At 45.5% G+C, this 9,907-nt stretch overlaps 1 protein-coding gene across 5 annotated transcripts in view; it reads right to left on the bottom strand.

Annotated features, from left to right (window-relative positions):
- Window positions 1-1,960: 1,960 nt before the first annotated feature.
- The window catches only part of INSC (INSC spindle orientation adaptor protein), a 126,715-nt gene continuing 118,768 nt past the window's right edge, over window positions 1,961-9,907 (bottom strand). For 3 of the 5 annotated variants that reach the window (XM_084893983.1, XM_084893984.1, XM_084893982.1), the window contains exons 11-13: window positions 8,314-8,469; window positions 6,390-6,466; window positions 1,964-2,645 (exon numbers count right to left, since the gene is read on the bottom strand). In XM_084893983.1, coding sequence (XP_084750109.1) covers window positions 2,517-2,645; window positions 6,390-6,466; window positions 8,314-8,469 — 362 coding nt within the window. In that variant the 3' untranslated portion in view covers window positions 1,964-2,516. Of the gene's footprint in view, window positions 2,646-6,389; window positions 6,467-8,313; window positions 8,470-9,907 lie in introns of all 5 variants that reach the window. The other 2 variants (XM_084893981.1, XM_084893980.1) reach the window with 2 other exon arrangements.

Genomic DNA, 9,907 nt, shown 5'->3' with positions numbered 1-9,907 from the left:
CAACTAACCCAGCATCCTCCAGTTCAAATTCACAGGTAACCCAGTACTTAGTAGTTATTTTTACTTTTCTTTCCTGGGCCCAGAATAGAACCTCATGATACATTTGCTGGAGGATAATGTTCTACATAGGTCCAGAGCCACACTTACCTTCTAGAAGTGTCTGGTGCAAAGTTCCTGCTTCCTTCCTAATTGGCCTCTGAAGTCAGAGACATGTGGGTTCATATACTCCCCACATCAGCATTAGCTGTTTGATTCTGGCAAAATTACTTAACTTCTCCTAGCCCTCAGTTTCCTAATCTGTAATGGAGGGTATAAGTGGGAATATTAATTACTCACAAATGTGAAAATTATGAGGCATAATACATGGTAAAAATGACTGCTTGTAGGAGGCAGTCATTAAATAGGATCAGCATTAGGACTGATCCTGAGAAACTTCAAAGGAAGCCACTGAACTAAAGAAGGGATCTTATTCTGAGCTTAGAGTGGGATTCTTTGGCCTGGGGCCTGGCTAAGGCAGCTCCTGAAAGCCCAGAAGCTGCTCACAGATATAGCCAAGCACATAGTCAACCTCGACTGTAAAATTGAGGGGGACCAGGGTGGTTTGAGGATTTCATCACATTAATGTTTCCCTCTCCTCTCCTCTCCTCTCCTCTCCTCTCCTCTCCTCTCCTCTCCTCTCCTCTCCTCTCCTCTCCTCTCCTCTCCTCTCCCTTCCCCTCTCCTCTCCTCTCCCTTCCCCTCTCCTCTCCTCTCCCTTCCCCTCTCCTCTCCTCTCCTTTCTCCTCTCCTTTCCCCTCCCCTCCCCTCCGCTCCGCTCCTCCCCTCCCCTCCCCTCCCCTCCCCTCCCCCCTCTCTTCTCTCTCTCTCTCTCTCTCTCTCTCTCTCTCTCTCTCTCTCTCTCTCTCTCTCTCTCTCTTTCTCTCTCTCTCTCTCTTAGTATGTCATTGGTTGAGGATATTTTTTAAATCTCTGCTTTGTAGTATCTGCCAATTAATTCGGTGTAAATATTCTCATTGTTGCCAATTTCAAGCTACCAACATGAGGTCAGTGAATGTGGAATCGAGAGGAAATCCTCCCAACAGTTCCTTGCAAGTTCCAGCTGCAGAAAGCCACCACTTGCCAATACTATCATGAGAGTGCACCAAGGAACGCTGAAGGCCAGTGGACCTTGAGCCTTAGTAGGGCTGACACTAAGCACTGATTATTCGTGTTGTTAGTGGTGGCTCAAAGCAATTTCCTGACCTGATAGCTTCCAAGTAAATGTTAATTAGACCTTCCTGATCTTTACTGGTCTTTATTGACATTAGAGATGGTCTGTCTGCTACCTGTTTGCCGGGCTTGACTGAGGGCAAGGTGTGTATCTAAAACTGAATAAAAGCAGCTGAAACCGGTTTGGCTCAATGGATAGAGCATCAGCTTGGGGACTGAAAAGTCCCGGGTTCGATTCCGGTCAAGGGCATGAACCTTGGTTGTGGGCATATCCCCACTAGGGGGTGTGCAAGAGGCAGCTGATCAATGACTCTCTCTCATCGATGTTTCTAACTCTCTATCTCTCTCCCTTCCTCTCTGTACAAAATCAATAAAATATATATATTTTTTTAAAAAAAACTGAATAAAAGCAGATGGGACCCAGTTTCGGTGTGTCTCTTCAAGAAAAAGGCTCCATCTGGCCTCCAATGCCTTCTAAATTCATATTTCTTGTATAGCATTTTCATTTGTACGTTGGCCCCTCCTTCAGATCCTGAACCCCACCACAAAGGTTGCATTATCCAGCACACCACTACTTTCAAGTATACCTTTGATGAGGTACTATTCACCATGAGGTTACACAAAAGTAAAAAAGCTAAGGGAAGCTGAGTTTCTGGAGAATTTGGAAATACTTTTTATTTCCCACTAACTTAGAACTTTACCCATTTATGTACTTATGGAAAAAAATACAATTCTCTATGCAGTTTTAACAGTGGTAAATTTTTGTGGCATAAAACCTTGGGAAGCAAGAAGTTAGTCTAAGGCATAATTTATTCAGAAAAATCCAAGACAAATTTAGTATGATTTCATTTATTAAAGAATAAGTTTCCTTCTAGTATATTCCGTCCAACTATGAATTTCATTTAAAATCTTTTAAAAAGAGCAAATCCACTTAAAAAAAAATTCTAGGAAGTTAGAATACTTTGGTTGCCAAGTTTTAAAAAATGAGGCAAGATTATATAGTGAGAGTAGAGAAAGCAAGATGAAGTGAAATCACCCATGACAATCTGTCATATTAGCCATTATGCATTTCAACATCTGCAACTGAAAAGTCACAGAAGTCAAAAAATAAAAACAAAAAAGACTCCCAAGGAACACAGACTGCCTGATGATGTTGCTAGGATATTTACCCCTAGGTCCACTTCATGTAAAAAATAAATTAAGTATAAATAATGAGGTGAGGGGGCTGGTATGTACTCAGGTGTGTTCACAAGTGTGTACTCAGAGGGCAAGAGAATGGGGCCAATGTCTTTCCTCTCTCACATTTGCTACACAAAACTCTCCTCCATGTTGCTGCAGAGTAAGAAAGAGTCCACAAGCCTGGGCTGGACCAGTTGCTGGAAGTCGGAGTCCTGGAGGCCTTCAGGACAGACCCCAGCCAATCTACGCAGAGCAGCCTGGGAAGAAAACAGAAGAGATGACAGGAGTCGGACTAGGCTCCACTCAGGTGCATGTATTTTCTTCAAGTCCCAGAGAGATGCATTTCAGGAAGTGGCTTGTTTACCAGGTAATTTGAGCTAATTGTCACCTTAACACCTTTAGTCATCTGGTTCTTTTGTCACCTGATCATCATAACAATCATATCACTTGGTCCCCTGCTTTCATTTGCACCTTGGTCACCATGGTGGATGTCATCTGAAAGTCTTCATGATCTTAATAATGGTCTTGCCATCTTTGTTTTTCTGCCATCCCAGGAACCTGGTTGTTTTCAATATCCGTCATTTTAAGGATCTGGTCAACTTAGTGAAATATATGGTCATCTTATAGACAAGAACTGCCAGGGCCATCAGTAGATGCTTCCAGATCCTTAGAGGAACCTTAGAATGGCAAGGGCTATTCACTTATCCATAAATTCAGCTATGTTCTGAGCAAAGAATTATGAGATGAAGAGGGAAGAAATAAAGAAAGAGGAAGGAAGCTCATAAAGTTGAAGGAAGTGAAGATTCGGGCACTAAGATGTGGATGAATAGGAAAGAGAGGTGCAAGCAGAATGAAATCACTGCTCACATCTTCACAAACGGAGAGTTTCACTTTCCTGAATATGCTGTCCTGTTTCACACCCGTGTGCCTTTCCTCAGCTCCTTTCTATGACATGAAATCCCTCCCACACATTTCTAGCCAAGAGTTGCATTCATCCTCCATGGCCTGTCCCACTGTCATCTCCTCTAAGAAGCCTCCCCTGTTCCTCCTTCCCCTGTGCATGCACCGTCCCTGCACTGACCTTAACCTTCTCATACATGACTGCAATTGTCTTTTAAGTGTGTATCTCCCACACTACACTCTGAGCTCATTAAGGGTACAGACTGTTAGCTTGTTTTCTGTTTTTGGTTTGTTTTTTCTGTATCTACAGCAGGTAAAACAGGGGCTGGCATGGGACTCAATAAATGTTTGCTGAGAAAAGGGATCAAATAAAGTGCTTTAAAACTGAGTCTACTGCTAGAACTACCTGAAGCTGCTCATGTGAGCTGTGCATCTATATAGACCTCTTTATTAGGGAGCTGAAGTAATGCATACTAAGTGCTCAATAAATAGGAATTCCTTCCCTCTTCTAGAACCTGTACACATCAGGAAACAAGGTGAGAGTTTAAGGATGTCCTTCCCCTGGGAAACAAAGATAGGGGACAATATCTGGAGTGGCAGAAGAAGCAAAGAAGAAAGAACCTAGTGTTCCATTTAATCCTTACAGGATACCTCAAGGTAAGTATCGTGATCTCCAATTTGGAAATAAGTACACTAAGGCCTTCCTGAGATCACACAGAAGTTCAACTCCAGAGCTCTCATACCTACACACACACAGCAGGATGCAGCAAGCCCAGGACACTAGTTTATATTGCATTTAAGGAGGGCATAGAACTTATTACCTAGACATGAGAGGTGACCTATGGCTGAGAAATCACCAAGTCAGTGGAAGGAGAAGATGGCTTTAGTTGGCTGTGGGACTAACAAGCTCTGCCATGTCCACTGGGATAAGAGGGGCATGTGCCTCTGTGCCATGGATAGGGTCTGAGACACTAGTGGCAGGAAGGAGGCTCCAGGAGATTATCTCTTATTAGTGTGTCCTATTTCCCCTTGGGGCATGATTTCCCTCAGGGCTAGAGAGGCTGATTCCATATCACTTTCTGACTGCTCTTGATCCAACAAAGAGAAATAACCCCATTGCCCTTGAGTAAAAACAAGCCAGGATCTTCAGCAGAAGAGGTGAGACCATCGATCTATTTTACATCAACAGGAATAAAAATAAATCAAAATAACAGAAGGAAGAAAAACTAGACAAAGAGAGAAAATAAACCCATATAGAGAAAAATAAGGTAGAAGTAGCAGAGACAGAGAAAAGGAGACAACAGAAAAAAAAGTATCAAAAGAGACAGAGATGAACTGATGAAAAAAAATGAACCCATGCATGAAAGGGAGATGGAAAGAGGACAGACTAGTAATGACAAAAGAAAAAGGAAAAAAGAAAAAAAAAAAAGAGCACACCCTGGGGCAGGAAGCATAGGAGAGAGGTAGGAGGAGATGAGGAGTCAGGAAAAGGAGGAGAGAGAGTTCTGGGAGGCATAAAAAGAAAGAGAGAAGGGAGCGAAGGAGAGAGAGAAATTTCTGAGGAGACAACCTCTAGAAGGAAAGAAAAGCAAAAACAAAACACAAGAGAGAGAACTAGAAACAGACCTGAAAAAACACAAAAGCAAATAGATACCCAGGGTCCCTAGAAAGTCTACAAGGCATGAACCCAAACCACCTCAGGGCCCAGGGGCTTCATGGACCCCCCACCCTTCCAAAGCCTTTCTCTCTCAGCCTCTGCTTTCCCGGGAGAGTTAACAACCACTCATCTCAAGATCTCGTTCCCAGACAGACAGTCTGGAAACACGTAAGTATTTAACAAGCCCAGCAGCCCACTGACAGCTGCTTCATTAAGGAAAAATCAAGCCTGTTTGCAGGAGACAATCTGTGATGCCACTTTCGCAGATGTGGGAAACAATGACTGAAATGTCTTCCATCCCCCTGAAAGGAGCCTTTAAAGCTGGAAAGAACACCTTGAGGACCGGCAAGAGAGGCAGTCTCAAACTCCACCCACCAGGCAAGGCACCTAGTAACTCTGTCTCACCAGCCAGGGGGGCAGCACTCAAATAGAGAAGCCCTTCTGGCAACCAAACCACACTCACTCACCAACAGGGGGTGCTGAGGGAGGCCAAGTCTATCAGTTCCTCAACCGAGCCAAAAATAGTCACCAAACCCAAAGTCCTATGGAGAAGCAAAGAACTGGAAAAGGATCCCGACCACAAGAAGGCCCCAGGCTAGAAGGGGGAAATTCAAATCCCCTCATGAGCCAAGGGAACAAGACCAGGACCATAGGCATAGGGGAGAAAGCATGGCTGGAGACAAGATGGTTTGGTCAAAAGTCAAGGTCTTCAACATCAGGCTGGCCTGTGTTTGAATTCTAAGAGCCTCCCTTTAAAACACCCAGCACACCAGAGAGCTCAACCTGCCTCCTACTGAGGAAGACAAAATCCGAGCAGGCAGGCCCAGGTGCATGCTGTGTGGTCCTATCGTGAGCCTGGAGAGCTCCCAGGAGGCTGCATGGAGGAGAGGTGTGTTGATCTAAGCCTTGAAGGAGGTGCTGGCAGAGCTGTAGAAAGGGTACTTGCTTGGGCCAAGGGACAAGGATAGTGTCAGGTGGCTCATAGCACTCTGGCTTAGCCAGGAAGACACGGCCTGGAGGCAGTGGGAGGCCTCCAGAGCTTACGGTGGATGGAATTCCCACTGTGAAGGACTGAAGCCACAATGCTTCCTTCCAAAGAGGGGAGGGAAGCTTTCTCACTGTGCCAGTTTGGAAGAGGCAGGGGACATCCACACCCTAGCTCCCACGTACATCAGGCACAGTGACATCATTAACACCACCCAGCAACCTGCCGCCAGCCACTCAGTCTTGATCATTGTTCAGATTCCCTAGAACCTAAAGGTTTGTGGCTCCCCAGCCTCCCACCTCTCTCACACATGACTTCATATCATTCTCTTCACAATTTTATGAATTAAGTAAACAAGTATTACTCTTACCAGAGAAGTTTCGTGGCTTATGCAAGCCAACCATGGCATAGCCAGCTACCCTGACCCGAGAGAAAAATGGGGAAAGACTGAGAACTCACCAGGCAGGCCACCAGCACAGCATCACTGCTGTTCCTCTCGGAGGGCGATCGGCAGAGCTCAATGAGGCGGGACATACCTGTATGAAACACATGGAAAGCCTCAAGCGTTGGGTGGAGACCAGCCTGGCCAAGCCTGAGCCAGGGGTGCTCCACTCTCTCTCACACAGCTCTCCAGGTGGTGCCTGCGGAAGCAGGTGGTTCCAAGGGCTCCTATCAGCCCATCAAGCAGCCGGGAAAGGAGAATGAACCCACCTGGAGGAGCTCATGGTGGAGACCTGCTCCCTCAGGTGTGACCAGACCCTCGTCAGGGCCAGGATGAGCTGCAGTGTCAAAACCAAACCCCTAAGTGCCAGAACCCTGGCTGGGACTGAACTTGGTTAAAACTGCAGCCAAGGTGGCACAGGTCTCTCTCTAAAGACCTAGTTCTGTGGAGGTACCTCTGATTTGACCAGAGCCACATTTACTGTTTGCATCTTTATCAGTGGAACTGTCGGCACCTTTTATTTCTCAGCTTTCTATCAGAAAATATGTTGTCGCCCAGCTGGTATCGCTCAGTGGATTGAGCCTCACCCCATGAACCAGGAGGTCACCAGTTTGATTCTCAGTCAGGGCACATGTACGGGATGTGGGCTCAATCCCAAGTAGGGGGCATGCTGGAGGCAGACTATCAATGTTTCTCTCTCATTGATGTTTCTATCTCTCTATCCCTCTCCCTTCCTCTCTCTCTAAAAAATCAATTAAAAAAAAACATATTTTTTTAAGGAGAAAAATATATATATATTGTAGCTGAAACTTTAGAAAAATACAGATTGAGTAGATTAATGTTGCCTAGGCAAACTCATTAGTCAACAGAGCCAAACATCAACAGTACAATGTTTGAAATTTCTTTTGAGAGCCAATTTTTTTAAACTTAAACTATATAGGTAGGTACATTGTTATTAACTTAATTAGAATACGTGGTATTTTGTGGAATAGCCACACACACGGGGCCAAAGAGCTGCATGTGGCTCGAGAGCCACAGTTTGCCGACCACTGGCCTAGGCCTTCAGAGAAGAAAAGTTAAATAAGTAACTGCTTTTCAGTGTCAAACTTAAAAAAACCACCTCATTATAACATAGTGATAAACGGTATGTGACACATTCTGGGTCACCTCTTGCCAACCTTGCCTACCTGGAGGACAGGCATGGTACTGTTTCTACCTGGAGAGTCCTTTCTCAATCTTAACATCAGGAGAACTCCTCAAACCACAGCTGATGACTCATCTCCTTGCTAAAATAGTCTCTGACCCACCCAGATGAATGTGGGCTACTTCCCTTGTGTACCGAATGTGCTATGGACATGCTTTGAGCATTGCTCTATGACATTCAAGTGCAAATGTTTCTTTTCACACCTGCCACACCATAGGTGTGTAAGTGCCTATGGTCAGGACGATGCTATAGTTGATGTTATTTCCCTAGCACTCAGAACAGAGCCCAGCATTTGTTGGGTAAATAAGTGACTAACTGAAGAAATGAGTGAATTCATAAATGAGTTAATGGTGAATAAATAAAGTAATAAATATGCTAATTAATGAAAAATAAAAGGATGAATTGATGAGTAAATGAACAAATGAGTAAATAAGTGAGTAAGTGAATAACTGAATGAGGAAATGTGTTAGTTGAATGAAGAAATGGAGTTCTGATTAACAGGAAGTCTGCAGGTGAGTCATTGTTCTGGCCAATTAAAACCTCTCTAGGCCCTTCCTCTGTCTTGCTTCAGCCCCAATTACAAGCTAGACCAAGGGCTGCACCCCGGGCCTCCATGCCAGCATTTCTCAGCACCCAGAGAGTGGGGCTCACCCCAGCCAGCCCTCTGTTGCCACCACAAAATCGAAGCTGCTCTCCCACCCCCCAACTCCATTCCCGCTACAGCCAGTACCACTTACAGCTCAGCTGCACTGCCTCCCGTGCCACATCCGGGTCTCGGCTGAGACGGGCCAGGGTCACTGCAGCCTTCTGCTGAACTCGCTCACAGGCTGCCACCTCAGCAGGGGTCCCAGATCTTGGCTTCTCAGACAGCATACCCATGATAAGCTGGACCCCTGGACAAGAGGCAATGAATAGTTGGCACCCACCTCAGTGGGGAGCCTTCTCCTAGGAGCCTGCTGGATGGATAGGTGCAGGGCTGGAGTAGAGGCTGTCAGAAAGACTGAGGGGATATCACACACTGGAAGGAAGCTAGACAAGGCCACCTCTTCTACTCCTTCTGCCACGGGTTGTCTGGTTCCATGTACCAAGTCACTGCACTTGGAAAGAACCTCTGGAGGACATTCTTTTTCACATTTTAAATGCTATTACTGAGCTTTGTGACTACATGTCTGACACCGTGTTAAATGCATAGTAAGTACATGATCCCCTAAAACCTCCAGAAGTCTTGAATTTGGTTTTAGTATAATTCCCTTTGAGGCCCAGAGAGAAGGGAAGTGTCTTTTCACGGTCATGCACTTATCTGACCTCTCACCGCCCTTCATCCAGCCCCCCATCACCAACATCATACACAATTTTGGGCAGGACAGAGATGACAGCACCAGACTACAGGACAAGAGACATCAGAGTCAAGTGCGCCCTGGGAAGAGGACCCCTTTCAAAGTTCAGCCTGTGCAACATAATAATGTCATCATTACTGTGGATCCCTCAGGTACTGCCCACTTTTATAAATAGTCTCTTCATCAAACTCTCTTCAGTTGGGCCATGGGGACTGCCACTGTTTCCTGAAAGAGCAGATACCCTTGGCATAGTGCTCATTCTGTGCCAGGTACACTTCTCACATGCTCTCCTCCCATCAGCCCTATGAGGTAGATGTTGCTAATGTGCCCATTTTGCAGATGGAAGCACAGAGGTCATACAGCTAGTAAATAGTAGCGCTGTTTCCAGTTCTTATGGTATCAGCTGCTACGTTACCCTCCCTCCACTGCATTGTCTTATTGTGAATGGCACACTTTTGTCATGTTGTCACTCTTATTAAGTTGGCCTCTCCTTCTAGATTGTGATCTCCTCCAGGACAAAGGCAAGGATTTATTGATGTCTGTGTTCATTTGTTTAGCACAACGCCAGGCACATAGTGGATCTCAATAACTATTGACTGACGGAGCCCATCCGAAGAACTTTATGAACCATACAACCCTCTACAGATGCCAGATGGTCCAATCCCAAATCCACGGCCTCTGTATTACACTCCTGCTGACCACTGGAACTTAAGGCTCCAAGTGCTGAAGGGAGAGGCCACAATGGCACCCCTTGGGCTCCCAGCTTCCCAACTGGTTCAGGAAAGTTTTTCATTATTAGCTCATCACATAGAATGGACACAAAATGATATCTTTCAATTAGTTTTAGAGCAATGGGGGATGCGGAACGTGTACGTTTGTTTAAACCACAGGGCAACCTGGGAAAAGGGGGTTTAGCAAGAGCAGAAGCAACTGCTGGGCTCATTAGCCTCTCTGGTTTCCAACCCATTGCTAATTGCTGACTTATTTCCCAGTC

Source organism: Pipistrellus hanaki (genome assembly GCF_964339955.1).
Source record: "Pipistrellus hanaki genome assembly, chromosome: 9".
NCBI lineage: Eukaryota > Metazoa > Chordata > Mammalia > Chiroptera > Vespertilionidae > Pipistrellus > Pipistrellus hanaki.
The sequence above is the reverse complement of the archived record's forward strand: the minus strand, read 5'-3'. Positions and strand labels throughout refer to the sequence as shown.